The 26,271-nt window shown below is 42.1% G+C and overlaps 2 protein-coding genes across 2 annotated transcripts; both read left to right on the top strand.

The window, feature by feature from the left end:
* The first annotated feature begins 775 nt into the window (after positions 1–775).
* On the top strand, positions 776–3,578 carry endouc (endonuclease, polyU-specific C). Its single transcript, XM_062389605.1, has 8 exons — positions 776–901; positions 1,058–1,111; positions 1,207–1,306; positions 1,387–1,498; positions 1,579–1,700; positions 2,536–2,648; positions 2,764–2,914; positions 2,998–3,578. The coding sequence occupies exons 1-8, from the start codon at positions 891–893 to the stop codon at positions 3,259–3,261; spliced, it is 927 nt and encodes a 308-aa protein (XP_062245589.1). The 5' UTR covers positions 776–890; the 3' UTR covers positions 3,262–3,578.
* Positions 3,579–4,198: 620 nt separating this feature from the next.
* Positions 4,199–25,522, top strand: polr3b (polymerase (RNA) III (DNA directed) polypeptide B). The gene is made up of 28 exons (XM_062389564.1): positions 4,199–4,350; positions 4,591–4,623; positions 5,199–5,255; positions 5,353–5,417; positions 5,544–5,619; positions 5,875–5,975; positions 6,187–6,278; positions 6,413–6,530; positions 7,242–7,350; positions 8,161–8,283; positions 10,885–11,001; positions 11,086–11,223; positions 12,440–12,601; positions 13,029–13,229; positions 14,066–14,228; positions 15,252–15,405; positions 15,547–15,621; positions 15,734–15,832; positions 15,939–16,066; positions 17,148–17,357; positions 17,473–17,631; positions 18,151–18,268; positions 18,902–19,044; positions 21,393–21,496; positions 23,557–23,723; positions 24,277–24,390; positions 24,522–24,695; positions 25,168–25,522. Exons 1-28 carry the CDS (start codon positions 4,279–4,281, stop codon positions 25,295–25,297), a joined length of 3,402 nt encoding a protein of 1,133 aa, XP_062245548.1. The 5' UTR covers positions 4,199–4,278; the 3' UTR covers positions 25,298–25,522.
* Positions 25,523–26,271: the final 749 nt, after the last annotated feature.

The raw sequence follows: 26,271 nt of genomic DNA, 5'->3' as shown, positions 1-26,271 counted from the left end.
AAGAGGAGGAGATGTTTCTTTACTTGGATTGCGGCCACTTCTCGGATATACAGCAGGAGCAACACTCGCATCCCATCTAGGTGGTCCGTCACTTCTCTTTATAAACACACTTTTAGCGTATTTTCCCACAATACCCCGGTGCACTACGTCACACACTACAAACTTTCCTTAAAGGGGCAGGCCATACCTGCAACACAACAGCTCTCGGTCTCATATACAGAGGGCAAGAGAAAGCAGAGACGCAGACTCAGCAACTACATTCGAGATCCGATGCACCTTATTATTATCTGAGGGATTTTTACACACTGTCTGATAAACATTCCGACAGTAAAGGCAAGGGGTAGTGATGGATAAGGTTTTCTTTAACAAGTTAAGTCTTTCATTCTCAGTTTCCACCTAAAAACTATGAAATGAAGTGAACTATGAACTAGTTCAGAATTTAAATGGTGAACTATGAACGTGAACTATTCATGTTTACTTCTATGAACTGACCTTTGAACTAGTTCATGAGAGGTGTGAACTTGCACAACACTACCAGAGATCAACAATGATAAGTTATCCACATCCTCCAAACAAATGTCTTGGATGATAAAGTGTAAATAATATAAAAACAAATGTATGTTTATGTTTATGAAAGCAGTCCAAGTTATGAACACTACCTTTTAGAATTTGGAGAAATGCCTGGAATCATTTGAGAAGAACTGTTGCCTTGTGACGAAGCGCCCTCTGCTGTCTTAAATTGAAATGAGTGAACCTCAGCTTGTCCAGTTTCGCCCATGCGCAGTGAATGCAAATGGTTCCAGTGTTTGCTGGAGGCAGAACCATAGAGGAACACACTGAGTTGCCTGAGCCAGTTCGAGCTGAGGGAGACGACGTGTGCAACAAGTATCATGGCTAAAATGTATGTATTTTCATTTTTGATTCTCATATTAGCTTGGAAGTGAATTTATTCCCTCTACACAAGTTCAATTTAGCTCAATTGTTACAATCTTAAAAAGTTGTTTTTATGTCTTTACTTTTACTATCTGTGTCTAACTTGGGTCAAATGTCTGTGAAGGTTTTGTGGAGTCCTGGTCCTTGCAGTGATTCTCAGTGGTCTGGATGCAGCAAGGTACAGTGAACTAACTCTTAGTCTCTTCAGTGTCTGTGCTGGTCACGCTTATATGTGTTTGTCAGTTGTCTGTACTGAACCTCTGTCTGTAACAGACCAGCTGTCAATCAGGAGCTATCCACCCTTTTCAATGAGCTGTGGAGGTTGGATGTGAATCGGTTGACGCCTGGGATCGACTACACAGTATCTGTCCAGGTACAGTGCACACTCTCATGCACACAACACTCCCACTGTTGTTGTTACTAAGTGTTGCGTTGTGTGTTTCAACTGTACAGGGCAGAGCCAATTATGTGAGCCCGGGCACCCATGTTGTTCAGGACCGTGCCTCCCAGCCCTTGTTTTCCAACGTAGATGAGATCAAATTGAATAACATCACCACCACCTCCCGTAAGTGCAGCAGAACAGACGGACCTGGTCTCATTCATCAGCAGACCTCACTGATGTAAATGTGATTTCTGTACCGGCAGGTCTCATGACACTGCTGGACAACTACGAGCGGTCCACAGGCGTGGCCGAGCGAGTCACAGCAGATGAGCAGCGAGAGACTGATCTCTTCCTGGATGCCGTCTTACAGACAGAAGTCATGAAGGTGCATTTGACATGTTACAACTAGTTGCATCTAACAAGTAACACAGCTTTTTACCACCATTCACTCACTCTCCTCTACTCCCCATTTGTTTTCCCAGTCTCAGGCCTCTCACACACAACACATATATACAAAGTTGTTTTGTTTCCCAACAGCTGTTTCTAGTTTTTTTGTTTCCCCACATTTAATGGGAGCTGGACTACAGTGAGAGTTTTGTCTCTTCCTGCCTCAGAGCGACACTGAACACATGTTAGAGAGAGAACAACATCTAAAACATCTGTGTGCAGCTGTGGAATGTTGCTTTGGCCTCAACAGTCTCCCCAAAGAGGAATCCCAGGAAAAATATGGACATGTAGTATTTTGTAAGAAAGGCTTAGATAAGAGGGAGCAGATGACTGTTGTTTGCATGAGGACAAAAGCTTTTTTTACTCTTTCTCCACAAGACAGGTTTAGATTTCTCTTAGTCAAGCTTTAAGATATATGAATAGAGGCACCTCATTTTTCTTTCTTTTTAAAAATCTTTTAAAAGTAATAACAATAATATTTTTTTAATTTTGACGCACAATCAAACATTTGTTACCATCTATATTTTCTTAATGAGTTTGAGTATATGTGTATTTCTCATGCATGGAGTAACTTGTTCAACAAAGGTGAGGCATCCTTTAACATTGAGATGACTGTATCCAGAAACCTTACATCCTTTTTTCCTGCCGTTAAAAGAGGCAAAGTTAAAATGACTGTTGGTTTTGAACCCAAACCGTTTTCTCTCATTTTGCATATGTGATTGCTTCTATCTTCTGAGTTCTGTTGCTATTGACGTGTTGTGATTTGTCCACAGCGAGCTCATCAGTACCTGGTGAGTAAAGGACAGTCCAGGTCTAACTTGAGTCAGTTTAAGGATCAACTGAAATTGATCTGGTTCAACCTTTACCACAGACAGAGAAACGCAGGGTGAGATACTAAAACAGCCCATAAAATACTGTCCATTCATTTGATTCATCATTAAATGAGTGTGTGCACAGAAAGCACAGTAATAATGGTATATTAAAATTGAAACCTTCATCAGCATGGACTCCTGTGGATTCGAGCATGTGTTTGTTGGAGAAACTAAATTTGGAACAGACATCATTGGGTTCCACAACTGGATCCAGTTCTACCTTCAAGAAAAGAACAGCAACTTGGACTACAAAGGATACAAAGCCAGCGCCCGTGACTTAGTAAGTGCAACAGTTCATCAGGGGGACATGTTTGACCTGATAACACAACCTGTTGTCTTTAAAATGACTGTTTCTGTCCACAGCCCGATCAAGACGACCATGTCCTCAACCTCCAGTTCAGCTGGCACAGCTTGGTGAAGCCTGTTGGCAGCGCCTTCATCGGGACAAGCCCCGAGTTTGAGATGGCCATCTTCACCGTTGTCTTCCTCATGAGCACAGAGAGGAGCACCAAGGTGCTGGTCACCATCGACCAGTGTCAGTTGGAGCTGGTGGTCTACAGACGAGGACGCTCCCTCGACACAGCGTACCCCAAACTGCTCAGCAGCAACAACAGACATGTGCAGTAGCACTCACACTGAAGGAATGTCTGATAACAACCGGCATTTAATGGTGTCCAGCATCTAAAGTCTACCTATACAGGATCCCTGTATCCCAATAACTGTTAGTTTGAGACGATAATACACAAATAAAAACATAATCATGAAAATTATACTTTTTATCCTACACACGGCTACTTTAAATCACTTCTTTGCAACCATGTAGTTGATGTATCAGTTAAACCTTGAAAAAAACTTTCAGCTAAATAAAACCTACATTACCAGTGTTGACGTTTTTGTTGTTGTTGTTGCACATGCTGGCAGTAATAAAACATACATTGGTATTATAGTGTGTCACAATATTGTCATGTCAACATATTTGCAGATGTCAATGCTGTGAGATCTTCAGTTATTTTCTTTATTTTGATTAATGAGTTCTGACATTATTAATATCTCAAAACCTCGACAAATCAAACCATTTGCACGTTATTATACCAGCAGAGGTGAGTGAGAAAACATCTGGTAATTTATTTGATCTTAGTCTTGCATTTTTGCATTATGAGCTTTCCAAATCGGTTATTTTAGACTATTTTATTATTTGTTATTCATTATTTAAATCTGCAGTTAAACATCAAATTTAAATTTGTATCAAATACTTCAAAGTGAACCTGACTGGTGACTTCAGCACTGAAATAAACTCAGTAAATGTTGAATTTCCTACAAACTATAATCTACCAGTAATCAAAAAACAGTTTTATTTACCACCTCTGTTTGTGATGCATTTTTACTGATGTGTATTTTCATGGACTTTAACCTCACTTACAAACATTATGTGACAATAAAACAGCTCCAGTGTTTATATCGTTATCTTCTCAGTTTCGGAGATTTAGCAAAAGGCGGAACCATTTCTTCGGTTCCGCCCGCACGGACGTTTTACAGCGTAGCACATGACATGGACGCATGCTGCAGCGACTTCCGGCAGCGTCCATCAACAGAGTCTGTGTGAGCGGAGTTTCTGTGTGTGTCCGCTGAACAGGAGAAAGCAACATGGAGGTGTTAGGAGGAGAGTTCTGTGAGATGACTCCTCAGGAGCTGGCGGCTCCTGTCAACACGGTGGAGGTGAGTTCAGACCAGACACAGACTCACAAGCTGAGACACACACAAGCTAACGTGGAGGAAACAGAGAGCAACACAACATGGACACACGTTCAGTACAGTGTGTGTGTTTGTATAATTAAACTTAGTCGGTGCAGATGTCAGGAGTCACTTATCCTGAAACGAGCTTCAGAATAAAATGTGTCAAACAAAAACTTTAACTGTTTGACAACAACTGATTTATTGTGTTTTTCCTTTTGACAGGAAAAATGGAAACTGTTACCAGCCTTCCTGAAGGTAAAGCACACACACACACACACACAAACACCTGAACTTACCTGCTTTTTACTAAACTCTATCCCACGTCTATAAAATAAATGTATAACCTCTGTGAAGACATAAGCAGTTATATTCATATTGATATGTGAAATAGGAAAACGTACAATGTGATATGGCTGAAATTATATCAAAATGAAATAATATCATATCAGTTGTTACTGATAAGTACCACAATCTATTTATATTATTATTATTATGAGTAGTAGTAGTTGTAGTAGTAAAAGTAGTTGTAGTAAGTTTAAAGACAGATTTTTGCTCCTGGTTGTGGGTTTTCTACTCTTCTTTATGGACTAACAAACAAAGATTGACAAACAAAAAAAGCTAAACATTTTCAAGTCTGTAGCAGAACACTTAATGGTTAAACCTCCTCACTGCGCTTACACAGTGCATAACTAATATATATATTTATATATATTGTATATAATTGTTTTATTTCGATTGTTTTATCTCTAGTTGCTTAAAGGGAATTACATTACTGTTGCACATTCAGCACTAACTAAAAACTGTATTTTATTTCACTGTGTGTTTTCCAGGTGAAAGGTCTGGTGAAGCAGCACATTGACTCATTCAACTATTTCATCAATGTGGAGGTAAAAACACCTCTGTGTGTGTGTGTGTGTGTGTGTCAGTCAGAGCTGCCTCAGTATCGTCTTGATTTCAGTTCATCTTGAGTGTCTTTTTTTGCAGATCAAGAAAATAATGAAAGCAAATGAGAAAATCACAAGTGATGCTGATCCGATGTGGTACCTGAAGTAAGACACACGTGAAACCTCTTTGTCTGATCTAACTCACTGTTTCTCATTCAACACGGTCAACCTGCAGACATACACGAGTCCACTTAAACATCAAATCTAAATATATAAACGTTTCTCTTCTAGATACCTCAATATCTATGTCGGGATGCCTGATGTAGAGGAAAGCTTCAACGTAACTCGACCAGTGTCTCCTCACGAGGTCAGTTTACTATTAAAGTTTTCATGTTAAATGAAATATCTTTGCACAGTTAATCAGACATAAAAAGCAAATTGAAGACATCCCTGTAGGTTAACAGTTCTTGTGATGCTAATTTGTACTGTGATTAAAGGATTGTCATATCCCTAATTAAGACGTTTGGTTGTCATAAAACATTAAAATAACTCTTGTTAATGTCAATTGTCAGAGCATCGGACTCTGTTGTGATGCAGCTCATCGTCCTCTATGTTTCCACAGTGTCGTCTCAGGGACATGACGTACTCCGCTCCCATCACAGTGGACATAGAGTACACCCGCGGCAGTCAGAGAATCATCCGCAATGCCCTGCCCATTGGAAGGTAGCAGAGCTTTTGTTTGTTTGTTTGTTTGTTTGTTGTCTTTGTTTTGTTCCAGAGTGTCATTTCCTGCCACAGCAACTTCACCTCTGACCTCACTGGAAAGAAATCACGTTCACATTCAGTGATTTCCGTTTTTTCCTAAATGCAACAAACAATAATCATCTCCTCACAGGTTTGTGTTAATGTTAAACTAACTGTGTGTTGTTCTCAGAATGCCGATCATGCTGCGGAGTTCCAACTGTGTCCTCACAGGAAAGACGCCCATGGAATATGCAAAACTCAACGAATGTCCTCTGGATCCAGGTACACAGTATGAATACACACTATAAAAAACATCCAGCCCACAAAAACATGAAAGAAAGAATAAAAAAGAAAAGTAGCAAGAGCACTTTTATTTTTTGAAGTGTTTATTCACCTAGTACACTGTCTCTTCACAGGAGGTTACTTCATTGTAAAAGGTCAAGAGAAGGTCATTCTGATTCAGGAGCAGCTGTCGAAGAATCGAATCATCGTGGATCAGGACAGAAAGGGAACAGTGGGAGCTTCAGTCACCAGGTACCGTAATCACATATCATCTTACACTTACATTTATTAAAGAGTGTGTACAGCCAATAATGAAACACACAACAACTACCAACAATCTCTTAAAAGTCCAAACTTTTTTTCATTATTTACATTCTTAATACTTTGTGCTCCAAAAGTTAAATTATTGTTAAGTTAAAGAATCTTCCTGCAAACAAACCAGGTGTCTGATTAATTTTAGTGTTGCACATAGAAACATAACAAACGAGTAACATCTCCTTCCTGTGTGTTGATTTTCAAAATTTGGAAACCTGCTTTGTTTACATCCAGGTTTAGTTGCTTCCTCTTCCTATTTATGTAAATTTGCCTTTGACTCGTTGAAAAAGTAGGACACCATTAGCAGGACTGTGCATCACATCACCTTCACACATGTTCACAACACAAACAAAACAGGCAGCTACTCATAAACATATAAACCACAAATTCACATTTGTTTGTTAATTTCTCGATATGAACACATCTTGATCATTTGACATTTGATTATTTAATTGTGCTTCATTAAGAGACATTATTACAGAGAAATGTATACATTTAATTTCTCTAGTCACATTTATCTCAGTTGCACATATTTACCTCCTTAGACAAAAAGATTTCGTGAGTTTTGTGAAGCTGCTCGTTCTTTCTCAACATTTTCTTCATCTCCTCTAACGTGTGTTTCACTGTATCTTGTTCTTATAATTCCAGTTCCACTCACGAGAAGAAAAGCAGGACAAATATGATCGTTAAACAAGGCCGGTTCTACCTTAGACACAACACGCTGTCAGAGGACGCTCCCATCGCCATCATATTCAAGGTAGAAGGGATTTTAGACTTGATGGTCCCTGGCAGAGCTGATGCGTCCAGTAGAGGGGGCTACAGGGCAGCTAGATGATGTTAGATGAAGCTGTTTGTCATGATGACGTTCCACAGGCTGTAGAACAAAGATCTATGTTTGTTTGCAAAGTAACTTTATCCGATTCAATTTTTATTTAAATTTGCTTTACTGAACATCTAGATTATTTCACACAGTTTAAGTAAAACATGTATTTGTCTGGTTTTCATCACTGAGCAGTTGGAGATCGGTAATTTCAGTTGTTTAACATCAGATTAATTTTCGCGTGTTGGTCTTTGCTCTCTTGTGAAAATGTCACTGAGCCAGCTGGCATCATTAACTACTGTCCATGTGAGGACAAATCTCTTCAAACATGTCAGCCTGTGAGCGCCGAGTGTTGGGAGCTGAAGTCATTATCCACAGGACACAGTTTGCTCGCTCTGTTTGCTGTGTACTTGTATATCCTGGGTGACTTCTTCCAGATCCAGTGTGGGACACGGATAAGTTCCCAGAGCCTCCCATTTCCATAAGCAAATGTCAGTGAACCATATGACTCCCAGTTCACCCCTCTTTCCCTGTACACACACACACATACACACTCATCTCACGTCTCCTTGCTCACCTCCTGCTCCAGGTGCAAAATGTCTGAGCGTTTCACCTCCGCAGCGAGCTCTTATCTGGCCCCACATATTGAATGTTAAAACAGTTTCGCATTTGTCCACCATCTTGTCTCTCATCTTGCTTTCTATCCAGTTTCAGTGCTCACACTCTGTTTCCATGTCCCCCACACAGGGTATGGGTGTGGAGAGCGACCAGGAGATAGTGCAGATGATCGGTACAGAGGAGCACGTCATGGCCAGCTTCGGCGCCAGTCTGGAGGAGTGTCAGAAAGCTCAGATCTTCACGCAGACGCAGGTACATCAGTGATCCTACTGGGCCTCAGCGTTCTCTTCTAATTTGGATTTACAAAGACGCTTCAGTTTTTGTGTTTTTAAATAATGAACATTACAGAATGCAAATCAAGCAAATAACACGAACACTATTTACATATAATATTTCGAGGACAAAAAGAGAAAAATTCAAACACAATGGCAAAAAAACTGAAAATGACATGTTTAAAAGTCCTAGTGAATAGAACCACGACTTAATTTAGTTTTAATGTGTTGCTATAATATCTAACCACTGAGGAAGGAGCTTTTAAAGTTTTTGAAGCAACATTTTGACATATTTTTCACAACCTGAGCTGTGAAGTTTAAATGATGTCTTAGCGTTTAACAGGGAGAGAGGTTTAAATACATTGATCAAAACTTTTGGGAAATTGACGAGTATTGGTTAAGAAGTATCAGGACATCTCGTCCTCTGCTGCTTGAGTTTTCTTCCTTTAACAGAAAATAGTCACTAAAGGACTAATTCAACATTTTGGCAAATGCACTCATTTGCTTTTTTTTTTTACTTTATGACGCCTGTTCATTAGTGTACAATAGCAGCACAACATGCAACCATTAACCACAGAGACCGTTAACAGGCTAATCGTTAGCTTAGCTTTGTCCAACAGTGAAATCAGCACATTGAGTTGGGTTGTAGCTGGTTGCCTGGCAACCTCACCCTGACAACATGAGTCAGAAAGTCACATGACTTTGTGTCGAACCACAACTTGTGTGTTTCCTCTGGTTTCTGTTCAGATCAAACAAACAAGATGTTACATGTTAATCAGGGAGCTGTCTTTATGCTAAGCTAAGCAGCGTTGTATTTGGCGTAAGGATGTGTAAGTGACTCGCTCAGTGCTCATAAACTTATTTCCTAAAACTAATGACATTTTTTTTAAACATGTTTTATTATGATGATGTTAAGTCGTTAAAAATAAAAAAATACTTCAAGCTGATTAAACTGAATTCAAAGTTCAATTGTAAATTTGTTAATTGTTTATAAATCAAAGCCTGTTCAGATGAATTCATTTGCAACACAAAATCTGTTGAACAATAGTATTTAGTATTACATAGTATTTACAGTATTATTCAGCCTTCTATATAAATAAACAACGGTATCGAACCCAGCCCTGACGTGTGCCTATTAACTTTGATGCCCACTAACTGCTGTCCACAGAGGGTATTTTCTTTGTCCCCCTGAGATCGGATGACTCAGGCTTTGTCTCATGAACTTAAGTGATGGCTCTCACTCCTCTCGGTCACTGAGGAGGCCCACGCGTTCTCTTTGACGTCTTCAGGTGAATGCGAGCGGCCAAATAAAGATTATGTCGTTAGAGGAGGAACCAGTGATGCATTGATGAGGCCATGTTTGCCTCCTAGCAACCAGTCGCTGTAGCTCTCGTGTTCGTCTGTCTGGGAGCAGCCATGATGTCTTTTCATGGTATTCATTGGGTCATTGTACTCTGCACAATGAGGCCTAAATCTATATAATTAAAGGCAGATAAGGCTGAAAAAACATTATCAGATTATCAGATGGTAAGTAATCTGCCTAAACCACATTTGAAAGTCATCTTTTTTTCTATTGATGTATACATAGACACCAAAAAAACATTTTGATAATTGTAGATATATTTATATGTGCGTTCATATATTATACATTTTTTTAGAGTTGTGTATTAACATATTATTATTTCTATTTTCTTTATGCTCTTTGGATCATGGAGGGCAGGGTGGGTGGTCTTTCAGAAAGTCTTCAGCCTCATTAACCTTTGACCTTTTCTATAGCTGTGTAGAGGGATCTAAAGGCGCACTGACTCAGGTGTTAGTGTGGGTGTGTGTGCGTCCATGCAATGGGCATTATTTCCTTTGTGATTAGCTTGACCTACCACAGTCCTCATACACGCGGTTTTCTGTTCTCTTCCTCTAGAAAATAAAAAGAATTCCAGACTTGAAACACACGTCTTGAAACGCAACTCTTGACTGTCAAGCTGCCAACTTGACTATTGATGCCTTTTAAGTCAAAATGTGTCTCAAAATGGTCAAAGTTGACAAACAGTGGCCTGGAGTCCGAACCGCTGCCCATATAACTTCAACATCTCCTGGTTTGAATGGAACTGAGGAGCTTTGAGGCCTATATGTGCTCCTCCAGCTCTTGCTCCTGTCACTTCTCTTTTGTCTGGTGTTTAAAAACAAATTAAGGACACTTTTTACTTCAAAGTAATACTGTATAATGTATGAAACACTGCATAACACATATTTTGTAAAAACTTGTCAACCTTACTTGCACATTTCAAATGGTCACGGATGAGTGAAACCTTGACACTGTTTTGCTCGATGCTGAGGACGACCATGATCACCAACAGCAACAACCTCCACAGTGTTTAATTAGTAATTCAATCAATTCGCTTGTATCAGCTACTTAATAATTTATTTTTGTATATATTTGAAAATGTTTTATACGCAGCAGGTTGAGTTGGTTGGGCACATTCCATTTTATGTTGGATTTTTGAAAAAAAACATAAACATCTGTTTTCCAGATTGACTTGTTCACTGCTCTCTGACCTCTTCTGTGTCTGCCCCATCATCTCAGGCTCTGAGGTACCTCGGGAATAAAGTGCGGAGACAGCGAATGTGGGGAGGCCCCAAGAAAACCAAGATGGAGGAGGCCAGAGAGCTCCTTGCAGCTCTTATCCTCACACATGTGCCCGTACGTAAACACACAGACAGGAATCATGGGTAATCACACTCCGTACATGACACAAACTGTAATCACTGTGTGTTTTCTCTGCAGGTCAAAGAGTTCAACTTTCGGGCTAAGTGTATTTACCTGGCTGTGATGGTGAGGAGGGTGATTCTGGCCCAGGGCAACAAAAACAAGGTGGACGACAGAGATTATTATGGCAACAAACGTCTTGAGTTGGCGGGACAGGTACGTCTTCATGCATCCGTCTCATTTACAGCACGTACACGACCCAATTTCACTTTTCTACTTAGTCTCCACCAAAGCATCAGTCCCTTTAGGTTCCGTTTATTTGTTCAATTGTGAACTGATCAATGGGATTCTGTAAATGAGTCGGACTTCAGATCTGATATTAAAGCCCCCCCCCCGTTGTTGTGTTGTTTATTCATATCCCTGCAACTACCTTTTCTTCACCCATGGAGCCCGTAGAGCACAACACACGCTTGACGCTCATTAATAATATACGTATAGAAATGTACCAATAATGCTCACACGCTTTAGTGCAAATGGATCACAGGAGCAGACCAGAGGACAGAAAGCTGTTCCAGCCCTGATCTCTCACCTGCATCTTTGTTCCAGCCTCCGTCTTTTAATAAGACTCTCATTATTTTCCCTCAGCTTTGTTTTTCCCTGTTTTGTTTTCGTCCCCCCTCCCCCTGTATTTCAGCATGGCTTTGTCAGGAGAGAGATATGCAGTGGCACCGAAATCCGGAGGCTGTGGAAGCATGGGGATTTTTCATCCACGTGACAATAGAATTGCTGCCTTGACTGGAGCGATTGAGCTAATCCGCAGGCCCGGCTCTGATAATGTAATTACTGCTGTCTTAAGGCCTTTAATTTCCCCCCCCAACCTGCTCTGTAGAAGGAGCAGGAGATGGGAGGAGGGGGGGGCCCAGAGCCCTCTTTCAATAGGGGGCTTACACACTAACAACGCCAGCAATCTCCTCACTCTCCAATTATGGTTCCCTGACATTCAACTAATTGGCCTGGCTGCGCGACGGAAGCTTAATTTCTTTATTAATTTCAAGCAGAGCTGCCTGTTTGTTGTGATGTATGCTAATGCACAGGGTGGGTGGGGGTTGTGGGAGAGGTTGCCTCCTGTAGGCCTGGCAGAGGAGGACATGGACCTGGGACGGAGGCCAGGTCAGGCTTATCAGTGAGCCGGCACACCTGGTTATTAAATCTGACTGTAAACGCACCTCAGCGCTGATTAGAGTTGTGAGCAGATGCAGGGCGCCAGGAGATCTGGGATCTGTCAGACTGTGTGAAGAAACAATGACATCTCGAACTCTGTGAGGATTGTCTCCCTCTGTGTTCAGTTTGGAGACTTGACGACTGACTAATATCTGTCAAACGTGTTTTTTATCAACAACGCTCTCCCTTTCTCTCTCTCTGCCTTTTCCAGCTGCTGTCTCTGCTGTTTGAAGATCTCTTCAAGAAGTTCAACTCCGAGCTGAAGAAAATCGCTGACCAGATCATTCCCAAGCAGAGAGCAGCTCAGTTCGACGTGGTGAAGCACATGCGGCAGGACCAGATCACCAACGGCATGGTCAATGCCATATCCACGGTGAGTGTGCGACCCCCTGGATGTAATGAAATCATTAAACAGAGAGGATTTATTTACTGTTCCCCCGGAGGAAGATGTTCAAATCCTTCTGCCACAAAACATCTGTCATTCTGAAGAATATTCGCATATTGCTTTACTCATACTTTACTTTATATACTCTTTACTATGTACTATACACATGTCAGAATTTAAAACATTATTTGACCTGAGACAACAGCACTGTCATCACAGCAGCAGGATGTTAACAGATTTTCAAAAGTCAGCTGTGATCAAATAATGAAATTTAAAAAGCGTTAAAATCACCAGCAGCTCCTTTTAACCTAATTGATATAGAAAACCTATATTTTCTGATTCATTGATTCATTTTCTTCATAACAATGTGTTAATGAGTCATAAAGTGAAAACAGATGTTGGATTTCCTCCACAGGGAAACTGGTCTCTGAAGAGATTCAAGATGGACCGTCAGGGCGTCACTCAGGTCCTGTCTCGTCTCTCCTTCATCTCGGCTCTGGGCATGATGACCAGGATCTCCTCCCAGTTTGAGAAAACCAGGAAGGTCAGCGGCCCGCGCTCCCTGCAGCCGTCACAGTGGGGCATGCTGTGTCCGTCTGACACGCCTGAAGGAGAGGTGAGTGTCGCTGCCCACCTGACCAGTTCCTGCCGACCCAATGAAGTGGGGGCAGTAGAGGTCCCTCAACACTGTGCAGTTTGAGACGTTTGGGAGAGAGAAATAGTAAAACCTTTGGTCTTTAATCCAGAACAGGGGTTGTAAATCTCACTGGGTGCGGATTGAGAGGTTTGTTAACCAAAGACATACTTCAGCAATGTTAGATAGTTTCAGAAGTAAAGGAACAAATTGAGATTATGTTATGAAGTTGAATATTGTGAGTTTAAAAATGTTGCCATATTTTCAGCTTTATATATTAAATTATATATTTATAGATAGAAACCCAGAAAATCTTTAATTTAAGGTAGCAGGACATTGTATTGTTCTTGCCTTCTAATTGGACCATATCTGTTTTTACCCATGGCTTTGTTCGTCTCCGCTAAAACGTCAAGGGCAAACAACATAAGAGGAACTAAAAACACTCTGTCAGCCAGTTAGCTGGATTCTCCTTCCACTGTTGGTTTTGCTGCATAATGTGAATAGAAGTTTTGTACCTTGCCTCATCCGTGGACATGTACTGTATCTGAGTCACGTCAGGGAGACTTTCATAAGCAGTGGTGGTGAAAGACAAAAGCTCCCATGATTCCCTGCTGCTTCGTGACATCATCTTTTTTTATTGTTTTGATAGAGAGAGCCCAAACAGCCAAAATCGTACTTTGAATGTAGACTTTGAATGTAGATTTTGATTTGCATTTTCACAAATAGCTGTGATGCTCTTATTGTGTCGTGTGCAGTATTATTTTGAGTAAAGGCACAGAGACGAAACGCTTTCAAACATCGTTGTGCGGGTTGTGTAGGCCTGTGGTCTGGTGAAGAACTTGGCTCTGATGACCCACATCACCACGGACATGGAGGACGGCCCGATCGTCAAATTGGCCTTCAACCTGGGGGTGGAGGACGTCAACCTGCTGTGCGGCGAGGAGCTCTCCTACCCGAGCGTCTTCCTCGTCTTCCTCAACGGTAAAACTCCTCCGCAGCTGCGCCTCATAATAACTGAATAAACAAACAACGAGAACATTAACACTGGATGCTTTTGCCTCAGATCACTTGAAAAGAAATTCTAATCCTCCCTGTTTGGAACGCGTTGCTTATGAACATGAACGAGGGAAAATATTCTCTTTAGTTTACCGACGGTAATTTTGTATTTTGCAGGGAGGCTGATAAGTCATTAATTTCATGGCAGCAGTAGGTATTATTCTTGAGTCAGAACTTGGCCCCTTAATTACTGTATATGTTTGTCTCACCGCTGATAACTGTCAAATTATATTAGCTGCCATACCATTTAATTAGTTGGTAGCAGCAGGTGTCAAAGCCCTTCAGAGTGTGTTCAGTGCAAATGTGCCCTCACACAGAGGCAGAGCACAGTGTCTCCTCTGTTCTCTGCTCGTTTGTCTGTCGGACTTGATATGAACAAACCCCTGAAGGCAGTTGGAGCTTTGCTTTCAGCGGCAGTGGAGGTTCAGTGCCCCACTGTATATGCACGCTGTGTCCCTCTTTCTTTCAGCTTTAAGTTTGTGGATGTGAGTTTTTCTCACAGAATTTAACCCCAACGTTGAATCTGTTCACCATTTGAAGTTCCCATAAATACCTGCTATAGCTTGTTGGTTCATTGTCGATCTGTCATTAGATGAAACAATTGACTAGAAAATGAATCAGCTGCAAGCTAAAATGCCAAATCTCAGAATTTGCTGATATTATATGTTTTATATGAATATCTTTGTTTTTCCGACTGCTGCTCAAACCATTTAGGAAATTTGATGCTGTTAAATTGCACTGCAGGAAATGATGACGCGTGTTTTTCACTCTGACTGTTTAGAGACAAGCAGCAAACAAGAAGTTACTCACTTCATGTTTGTCTCACCTGAGAAGAACGTTGGATTATACCTTTAATCAAAGCTAAATTATTTGTTGTGATAGATGATCGATACATTTTTTTTGTCGTTCTTCTTTAAATCTGTGCTTGTGTCTGTATCTGGTCCACAGGCAACATTCTGGGTGTCATCAGAGACCATCATAAACTGGTCAACACCTTCAGGCTGATGCGTAGAGCAGGTTTCATCAATGAGTTTGTGTCCATCTCCACCAACTTGACCGACCGCTGCGTCTACATCTCGTCTGACGGAGGACGCCTCTGCAGGTGAGGATGACAGTATGCCTCCAAACTTAAGGCTTTAAAAAGCATAAAAATAGATTATGTTGATATGCAATAAATAGAACAGACTTTACAATGAATAACTGATACAATGAATTATTTCGTTTTTCTATGATTCCCCTTCAGGCCGTACATCATAGTGAAGAGGGGGCAGCCGATGGTGAAGAACAAACACATTGAGGACCTGTCGCAGGGCTACAGGTGAGACCAGCAGTCAGGAGCTACAAGGTTTTGAGTGTATATATATGTTTCCCGATAATTGTGTATATTGAAATAGCAAACAGTAAAAAAAACACACTTTTCTTTCTTCCAGAACCTTTGAGGATTTCCTGCACGAGGGTCTTGTGGAGTACCTGGATGTGAACGAGGAGAACGACTGTCAGATCGCCCTTTATGAACACATGATCAACAAGTGAGTGACGCACGATGTTGCTGATATAAAAATTGTGGAAAAGGATCCTTTTGGTCAACATGATGTGTTTATTTCATCTCGTATTTGTTTCTTATTTTGTCTGCAGACTCACAACACACTTGGAGATTGAGCCCTTCACGTTGCTCGGGGTGTGTGCCGGCCTCATTCCCTACCCCCACCACAACCAGTCACCCAGGAACACATACCAGTGCGCTATGGGCAAACAGGCAATGGGTAAGACTGAGCAGGTAGCTTCAGTGAGCGGGCAGGTCATTGAAATGTGAAGATCTCCAATCCCTCCTCAAACATCCTCCACACAGCTGCACCTCTTTGCATGCACTCACACACAAACACTTACAGTAATTTAATCTCACATGAACACCGTTCTTAAGCCTTTTAAATCTGCCGGTTCGGAGTTTAGCATTTTTATTTGCACAAGTTAAAATCGTACAAAAGGACATTAGAATAACAAACAACATAGATACAAGCAGCCTGCTGATTCGTCTCCCCCAAAACTCTGCTCCTGATCTACCTCTTGTCACAATACATTTGTATGTGTGATTGAGTGTTTTTCATGTGTGTATATGTGTGTCTGTGTATGTGTGTGTGTCTGTGTGTGTGTGCGTGCGTGTTTGGACATCAAACATGGGGCGCTTGCGTAGGTTCTCTATTGTGCGTGTGTGTGCGGAGGCCCTTTCCCTGCCAGTCACCCAGAGTGTCATTAGCAATTCATTGTGTCTGCTTTGGCTGTGCTCGGGGGGTCAGTGTGCTCAGCTGCGAAAGACCACAGAGTGCGCACCCGCAGCTCCTTGGTAACCAAAACTTCCCCAAACGGCCCCGCTAACATTCGTAAGAACCTCTGTCACCCCCCATCCCACTGCTTTACCTCAGTCCGGCCCTTCCTCCCCTCCCCCCGTCCTTACAAAAACACAGACTGGAACTATATTTGGCACAATATCCTCTGCCTTGTCTTTTTTGTGTGGACGGCCCTATACATGTGCAAATCCGGTTGTGTGGCCCGGGCCTATTATCACAGACTCTGTGCTTGTAGCCTGATTGTGAAGTAATAGCATCTGACAAATGTCAAGGCTTCCATGGAGCCCGGCCTTTATGTCATAACAGGCCTCGTTCCTCCTCCTGTGTCGCTCTGTGATGCTGATAACCAGGCTCGGCCCTGAACAACAGGAGGATTAATCACCTCTAATAACTGATCCATAGACAATCAGTTTAAAAAGTGCAGTGAAACACTTGTTTTGAATATAACTTTTCACAGAATATTGCCAATTATATATCCATCTGTGTCTCCTCTCTCCAGGCACTATTGGCTATAATCAGAGGAACCGTATTGACACTCTGATGTACCTGCTGGCGTATCCTCAGAAGCCGATGGTCAAAACAAAAACCATTGAGCTCATCAACTTTGAGAAGCTTCCTGCTGGTCAGAACGCCACCGTGGCTGTGATGAGCTACAGCGGCTACGACATTGAAGACGCTCTGATCCTTAACAAAGCTTCACTCGACAGAGGTGAGTCCCACCGGAGTTAACAAGACTCGGCCTAATAAGACTCGGCCTAAATTTGAGTGCAGTAAAAAAGGCTATTACAACCTATGTAATATTCATGTGTGTGTTTTGCTTCCAGGGTTTGGCCGCTGCCTCGTCTATAAAAACGCAAAGTGTACGCTGCGGCGTTACACCAACCAGACCTTCGACAAGGTGATGGGCCCCATGCTGGATGCTGCCACACGAAAGCCCATCTGGAGGCACAACATCCTGGATGCTGATGGCATCTGCTCCCCTGGTGAGTAGCAACAGGACCAGGAGAGGACCAGCATGCTTTGCTGCTCCTCTCGTCAGACACCACTGCTCCAGTAAATGAGCTGAATCATTAATATCTTCAGATATGAGGGATAGTTTAATGTGCTGTGTTTTACTTTGGCTTTTGACTGTTTCATGTTATGAGCAGTGTAACGGTATTTACTTATTATTATGTGATGTAATAATTGAGAGTTGGACATAATTATAAATAGACTGAAGTCCTCACTTACAGCACTAGTATTAGCTGCTTTTTAAATCGCAGCTTCATTTTGTGTTGACATACCACGACCCAGTAAAGACACTCAGGCTGCAGACAGTAGAGCTTGATCCAGATTTCAGAGCTCTGCACTTAGGGGGACAGAGGAGGACAGAATCCGCACCTGCCCGAACCGCGCGGGTCTCAGTTCATCTAAAAGAGCACACAACCACAACCGTTAGTCCAAGTGGGCTGCCGTACTAACGTTGTTTCTCTAATCTGTGATCGCCCTTCTGTTTGCCACAGGTGAGAAAGTGGAGAACAAGCAGGTGTTGGTAAACAAGTCAATGCCAACTGTCACTCAGACACCACTGGAGGGCAGTAACCAGCCAGGCCAGCCCCAGTACAGAGACGTGCCCGTCGGGTGAGTGCACGTCGGCTCTCACCACCACCCACACAACCGCCTCACCCACAGACCCCCCCCTCCCTACAAGTTGACTGTGATCTCAGCCTGCGTCAGCTGTTGACACACCTGTTACTACACATGTTACTACGCCTGTTATTATACCTGTTATTACACATGTTACTACACATGTTACTACACCTGTTATTACACCTGTTACACCTGCCGACACCTAAAGCCTGAAACATGCTTCTGCGTTTTCACGGACCCGTAAGCGCAAGAGCCCTTCCGGGTCCCTTACGTGCTTATGTATCCCTCCTTACGTGCTGACGGGTGTCGACCCCCTTTTCTAAAATTTACGGCAAAGCTCCGCAAGCTCACTCAGCCCGCAAGGCTGTGATTGGTCTGCTCTACATCCCTTCTGGAGCTGCATTTCCGGTTTCATGCCCCATAATACCGGCAGAAATCACGGAAGATTTAGAAGAACGAATATGGATATCTTCTGCCAAGCGCTTCCGGGGAAGCATGAATGAAAACGAGTCTTGCGCCACAGCGGCGTGAAAAGACGCAGACGCAGTCGCAGAAGCATGTTTCAGGCTTAAGTGTTTGCCGACATTAGGAATAACACTAGTTTGGCGTCCTATTTGTTTGCAGCTATAAGGGCTCAACAGACTCGTACATCGAGAAGGTCATGATCTCGTCCAACGCCGAAGATGCTTTCCTCATCAAGATCCTGCTGAGGCAGACCCGGAGACCGGAGATAGGAGACAAATTCAGCAGTCGTCACGGACAGAAAGGTGCCACCCTCAGCACGGTCACTCTGCCTCCTCTCTTAAACAACATCCAGTGTCTTGAACTCAAACCTGAATTTGCACAAAATACTAAACTTTTAATTCATTTCAAGGCCAAATTTGAAATAGTCTTGTAAAAAAAGATTGTAAATGACCCGACCAAGAAAAGACTCCTCGGCCGTCTCTCTGTCGGAGCATTTGTTGAGTCAAGTCCCAGTGGCTGTTGCTCTGTCACTGCCCCCCTGTCCTCATCTCTCAAGAGGTCTTTTCAATTAATTGGCTCTTTGTCCTGTGCCAGACTATGTAAATTTATTACACCACAGCAGTATTCTGCTGCTGCTGGGGCGAAAAAAGTGTTTACAACCTCCATTGTTTTGCTGCACCTCCCCTATAGAGGGCTTGTATGATGTTTTAATCAAAAAGCTAACTGGCGCCATGCATAATTTACTCTCTTCATTAACGCCATGGCCGCTGGGCGGTCAGCTCGGGATGGGACAATGTCTTCTGTCTGAGATAATGACGGCGGGAGAGGGGTCGCCGCTGGGTTAGCAGGAGAACTGGATGGAGAGGCCCAGATGTGTAAATGATGTATGGCCACTTTTTAATCAGATTTAACTGCACATGCGTTCACAGCAACTTTAGAAAACAGACAATTTGTAAAATCCTGCATTTTTATTCCAGTGTTTTTTTTATTCTACATCAAAAACAATATTTTCTTTCTTGTCAAATGTTTTAAACTGAATCTGGAACTGATCCTAAATCAGGGTTTAATTATTTAATTGGAAGTGAATTTAGCGATAGATCTTGTAGCAACTCATGACCAGTCTCATAAGTCCTGGTCAGCAGAGCAGAATAAGTTAATTATTTACTGGTCCCCCCCCCCCCCCCCCCCCCCCCCCCCACACACACACACACACACACACACACACACACACACACACACACACACACACACACAGCTGTGGAGGTGGGGGAGGAGGTGGAGAGGTTGTCAGTAGTAGGGGCCCATTGTGCGAGCCTCCAGCGTGGAGCTGTATGAGCTGTGATGGAGGGCTCTGAACCCTCGCTGTTGTCTTGCCTTTCTCTGCTGATTTCATGCCTCTTTTATCATTCACTTTCACACAAAACAAACAACACCAAGGATGTCTGCTATGGGAACTAGTGTCTCTCTCTCCCTCTCTCCCTCTCTCTCTCTCTCCCTCCCTCTCAATCGTTCCGTTCACCTTCTCCTCCTCTGTTTTTCACTTTATTTCCTCCTCTTTCACTTCACTTTTAGCCCGATCTTCAAACTTTTTTCTCAACTGCTTTTTCTTTCCTTTTCTTTTGCGCCTTTCTCCTTCTCCTCTGGCCCTGTTGCACTCGCCTTTTTCTCTTTTCTTTCCACCTTCTTCCTGCTGTTGGATGACTTTCCAGCAAGTCGTTGCACTTGTTCCCAGTCAACATCCTGTTGCAGCGTCCTTTAAAGGCATCAGCAGTCCGCACCGTGTTGTGTCGCTGACTTGTGGACTAATAGTGAATTTTATCCACGTGCTCGAATTCAATTTCTCCTCTCCAGTTGATCCCCTCGACTTCCTCTGAGTTGAACTGAAAGTCATGGATGTGTAATCCCGGTCTCCCTGTCGCACTAAGCACCTTTCTCCACTTCCTGCTCTCCTTCTTTTCTCCCCTCTTTCTCTTTTTTCATTTGCAAATGGGCCTACAATCTGTTTACCCTGGCCTGGGAAGAGTGCTTCGGCCCCTCGGCAAACATTTGCACTCACACTTAAACTCCTGGCTACCAGGGCGCCTGTCCCCCACGTCATGTGAATCAACAGAAGACCCTGTCTGTCCACAGGAGTATGGAAATGTGATGCTCCGCCAGAGGTCCTCTGCTTCCAGCAGCAATACACAACAACAGTGTTACCAGAAGTGTGAGAGTTTTTTTAGTCAGAAGTGGGAGGACACTTAAATTAGGAAATTAATCTGGTTTAAATGGTTTGATATGGCTGCAGCTAAAATATTTTTCTTTTCTTTAATCCCTTGATTATTTTATTTATCTGTGAAGTGTAATGAAAATGCCCATCACCTCCAAAATCGAATTATCACACATAAGAAGCTACAACCAAGAGGATATGTTTGGACATTTTACCTAACAAACAAACCCTGAAACAACTTAAACAGTTAAATATTGTACTACTTTTGTTGTTGTTTTATTTACTGTTGATTCCCTGATTAATAAATGGACATTTATTTTAACATTATTAGTAAAAAAATCTATTTAAATGGCTTGTTGTGCTTCATCTGCAATTTCTGTGAAGAGGCAGTGCATTAACAGCAATCTGTTTGTCTGTGTGTGTGTGTGTTTGTGTATTCAGGTGTTTGCGGTCTCATCGTCCCACAGGAGGACATGCCGTTCTGTGACACTGGCATCTGTCCAGATATCATCATGAACCCTCATGGGTATCCCTCCAGGATGACGGTACGATTCCTCTCAGCTGAAAGACATATGTTATAGGAATCAACAATCTGTTATTACTAATTAATTTCCACTAAATAGATAAAAAAAAAACTTAACAATGTTCAATTATTTAAAAACCAAATGAATCCAGATTACTGTCATATATAATATGAATAAAATGTGAGCAGTTTTCCAACTTTGGCATTTTGGCTTTAAACAGAAACAATTATCAAAATAATTGCAGATACATTTTCAGTTTCCCATAATCATTTAATCTCTGAAATTCTGTGTGACATTTATCAAGAAATCCAAAACTATTGTTTTTAGTATAAAGGTTTTAATTTGACATTTAACCATGAACTTATTCACAGTTGTTATTGTGAATGCTTTTTGGCTGCAGCTCAGACTGAAACCACCTCGGTCTCCTGTGTTGACCGTCGCTCTTCATAAGTTTGTGTCGGCTCTTCTGAGACAAAACCCTCATTATCCCACTTGTCTCCTCTGGGTTATCATTGGCTTCCAGAGCACACGTCCATTGACGCCATTAAGCAGCAATCTTACCGGTCACAAACAGATATTTGTTGCTGCCAGGGAAGCTGGCTCCCATCGCAGCGTGTGGATGTTTTATCAAACACGCAAAGTACATGATGGTGCTGAATATGAATGACATGGAACTTGGCCCGTGTATCTGGCGGCTTTTTGTCCTTTTACACTATAAAAAAACGTGCAGGATCTTTACTGCTGAAGTTGTCAGTGCCAGTGTGTTTGCAGGCAGCGGTTGTCATGGCTAGGGCTCAGAAATGTTTGGCTCGGGAGGATGTTTCTGTGGCCTGAGAGTGAAATGAGAGTAGGTGTTTCCTTTTATGTGACGGGGTCAGGGGTCCACCGGGCGCGACCCCAGAGGAATTGTTGAAATCAGTCATCCTTGGACTGCTGGTCCCACCCCGATGGGTACATGTGTATTCTAAGCTCACCATCTATATCAATATGCTGTGACAGGGAGGACGTAAATTAGGTGAAAGCGGATTCAGACTGGAGACTGTACAGTACATTCAGTAAGACCCCTCTATCTTTTTCACATTCTGTTATGTTGCAATCTCATGTTAAAGTCCAGGTTATCACTCAATGTTACATCATGAAAAAACTAATTAAAAAAAAACTTTCAGACATTTATTGTGAAGGAACACTTGCTTGTGTCCTTTGGCTGTGATTACAGTCTTGAGTCTTTCTTGGGACAGTTTTGCTCTCTTGGATTTGGGGATTTCCTCTCTGCAGATCCTCTGAAGCTCTGTCAGGTTGGATATTTTCAGGTCTCTGCAGAGATGTTATATTTATATTCAGAGAGATTCAGTGAATTCTAAGACATTGTCTTGTGCTGAACCTTCAGTCTCAGGTCCTGAGCTCTGGACCAGGTTTTCACCAAGGATCAGTGGAGTGTTGCAGTGATAGGAAATGTTGAGTGGTCGAGTGGTCATTATAGTCCTGTAAGGTCACCATCAGGTTCTTGGTCACCTCTCTTACCAATATCCTGAATGTGGCCAGCAATGTAAAGTCCTGGTTGACCAAATAAGAGAGTGGATACCCGACCCGAGCCCGTTGGGACCTGATGAGTACGGACAAAACGTATTTTGGGCTCTTTGGCTGAACTAACTTCTTGATTATTTTATTTTTTCATGCTGCACGTGCCTCTAATCAGGATTCAGGGAATCTCTCAGGAGTCAGGGAATCTCTCAGGCTCTGTCCTCAAACCGAAAATGAATAAATAAATATTTTTATTAAATCATAGAGGACACTGTTCTATCGGGGACACAGAAGAAAGCAGAAAATGTTTGTCTCATCACAATCCCGTCTTTGAGCCCTGCTTCCTCATGACTTGGTTTTTCCTCTGGTATTTATTTTCAGCTGGGAAATCTTTTACATAGACAACTGTGTTCTTTTCCAAAATCATCAATTCACACAGCCGGTAGAAAACCAATGTGTAGAAACCCCATGGGAGACACATGAGCCAAGTTTCAAGTATCACTGCAAAGTGTCTGTTTGTTGGATTCCTGGGCGTCTAAGAGTCTCTCTGATGGTGTCAGGTGGGGAAGTTGATCGAACTGTTGGCTGGGAAGGCCGGAGTCTTAGACGGACGGTTCCACTACGGCACGGCCTTCGGCGGCAGCAAGGTGAAGGACGTGTGTGAGGATCTCGTCCGTTACGGATACAACTACCAGGGCAAAGACTACGTCACCTCAGGAATCACTGGGTAATAAACAGTTTTGTCTCATTAACAAAAACATGTCACGTTACTGCTCAACATTCTCTTAAGAATGACCCCTTTTAGATTGTGTGTTGTTTCTCTTTGGCTGATTTGTATTTACTTCAGCACGTGACGCAGAAAGGAAACTTGGTTGTGATTAAGAAATGCTCATATCCAACATAACAAACCAGTTTCTCTGGGCAATCTCATGATTTCATGTTTTTCTTCCCGGTTTTCACCTTCATGAATATTCATAGTGTACATATATTGTTTTTAAAGCATCCCCTGCTCTCACAAGCCACTACAACATCTGTGATTAATGAGTTATTCCTTTGTCTGTAAAAAAAAACAATCAACAACAACATATCCATCAATGTTCATTTTAAAAGAAAAACAGAAGCAGTCATCCCTTGTATTTCATACATGTATGTAACCTGTAAACATGTGGATTTTACATTTGATCTTTGATCTGACACTAAACTGCATCCTAGTGAAATGTATTCTGTATTACAGTGTTAGTTAGATATTAATGATCTGTGTGTTGCTGTATTTTCCCCAGAGAACCACTGGAGGCTTACATCTACTATGGACCGGTGTATTATCAGAAACTGAAGCACATGGTCTTAGACAAGATGCATGCCAGGGCCCGAGGCCCCAGAGCCGTCCTCACCAGGTAGAGTCAACCATTCGGGAATTTAACCCACATTTCAGTGACTACTGATAGAAATAAAATGATCTTATCAGAGCAGGTGGAATAACAAACTACATTCCTCTGTCTGTTTCCTCCGTCCTTCTCACCGACAGGCAGCCGACAGAGGGCCGCTCCAGAGACGGAGGTCTGCGTCTGGGCGAGATGGAGCGTGACTGTTTGATCGGCTACGGAGCGAGCATGCTACTGCTGGAGCGGCTCATGATCTCCAGTGACGCCTTCGAGGTGGATGTGTGCGGACAGTGCGGCCTGTTGGGATACTCTGGCTGGTAAGCAGCCCACGTACACTGGTCATCTTATAATGGAAACTACAAATCTCAACAATGAACGTTATAGCTTTTGTCATTTACTCATGACAACTCACCTGATCCAGGTGTTCTCATTGGCTACTGAATCTGCTCTTTTTAACATTTAAACTTAAGGATCTAATCTTGTGGATTCAGATTCATCAGCGAAAAGCTTTCCCGATGTGTTCTGACGACCTCTCTTCTTTTTAAAATAAAAAAACATGTTATTTTCAGGTTTTCAGGTCACATGCTTTTGCTTCCTCTACCTTGAGTGGCAGGCAGCCTACCAAGTGCTTTTATTAACATTTGAATGGTTAAACGTGTGTTAAATATGATATAACGTCATCTTTTAGCACATTTCACAGGGCAGCCCAGAAACTGTTGAGTAGCCTGGATGGTTAATACACAAATCTTCTGGTCTGTGTCCAGTCTGATTCTCAGTCTCTGTTCCCAGGTGTCACTACTGTAAGTCGTCCTGCCACGTTTCCTCCCTGCGGATCCCGTACGCCTGCAAGCTGCTGTTCCAGGAGATGCAGTCCATGAACATCATCCCTCGACTCAAACTGTCCCGTTACAACGAGTGAACGGGCGCAGGGACAGAAACACGGTGTATGTGAGTGAAAGAGTCAGATTTGTTATTGGCAACGTCTGAAACATGGTTTATTTGTAAAAAGCTTTTTTTTGAAGGAGCAGCAAGAAACAGGCTGACGATTTTTGTTTTTTTACAAAATGTTGGACCTGTGACTCATTTCTGTTGATACCTACTCTTTGTATATGGAAGTAATAAACACAGATAATATTTCAAATCAGCCACTGTGTCTCGTACATTCTAATTATTTTCAACTCAATAATACTCTCTTTAGTCATAAATAGGTAAATAGGACATTTTAATGGAGTTATTAAACATGGATAATAACTTAATGGAAAAACTGCAGATGTTTCTTTTGCAACCTTAAGCTCCAAAAAATATGGGCTGCATTCTTTATAAGTCTGTTGAAAGATTAACAAACCAACGAGTGTTCGGATTGTTGAATACGTTTTTAAACTTCAGAAAGCTCCCAGTGTTCATATCAGAGACCTGAAACTTTATATTTTTTATCACAGTGGTTGTATCTAGTTTTATTTCCTGGCTGCTTCCTGATGGTTTGTGCGAATGTCCAGGTTTGATTTCTGCTGAGGTGATAACGTCACATTTACAAAGATCCAACATGTGAGACCCGACACTCAGCTGTGATTGTATTATAATTTCAACCCCAGAAAACAAACGAGGAGCAAACATTGGCGAAAACAATAATGTGAACTTTATTTTATAATATAAATCAACTTCACTTAATGTTTACAAACCCGACAGTGGTGAGTAAACACAGTCAAGTTTAGACCAAATCATTCAAATGCTCAGAACAAAAACTCAAGTTGCAAATGTTTTCTTCTTTTTTAAAGCCTTAAATTAGTCTTTTATTATCGCCTTGATTAATTGATTCATTTATTTGGTCCATAAAAATGTCAAAAGAATCTGAAACAATGACCTTTTATAATTAGATTTCATCAAATGTCTTTT

Source organism: Platichthys flesus, chromosome 6, assembly GCF_949316205.1.
Source record: "Platichthys flesus chromosome 6, fPlaFle2.1, whole genome shotgun sequence".
Taxonomy (NCBI): Eukaryota; Metazoa; Chordata; class Actinopteri; order Pleuronectiformes; family Pleuronectidae; genus Platichthys; species Platichthys flesus.
This window is presented reverse-complemented; position numbering and strand designations above follow the sequence as displayed.

Bases quoted from the DNA above. Each gene is read 5' to 3' on its own strand.
- endouc (XM_062389605.1), top strand. The intron at 1,112-1,206 runs GTACAGTGAACT...TGTCTGTAACAG, and splicing joins AGTGGTCTGGATGCAGCAAG to ACCAGCTGTCAATCAGGAGC. The intron at 2,649-2,763 runs GTGAGATACTAA...AACCTTCATCAG, and splicing joins CACAGACAGAGAAACGCAGG to CATGGACTCCTGTGGATTCG.
- polr3b (XM_062389564.1), top strand. From the start codon at position 4,279: ATGGAGGTGTTAGGAGGAGAGTTCTGTGAGATGACTCCTCAGGAGCTG. The intron at 15,622-15,733 runs GTGAGACCAGCA...TCTTTCTTCCAG, and splicing joins GACCTGTCGCAGGGCTACAG to AACCTTTGAGGATTTCCTGC. The intron at 15,833-15,938 runs GTGAGTGACGCA...TTTTGTCTGCAG, and splicing joins TATGAACACATGATCAACAA to ACTCACAACACACTTGGAGA.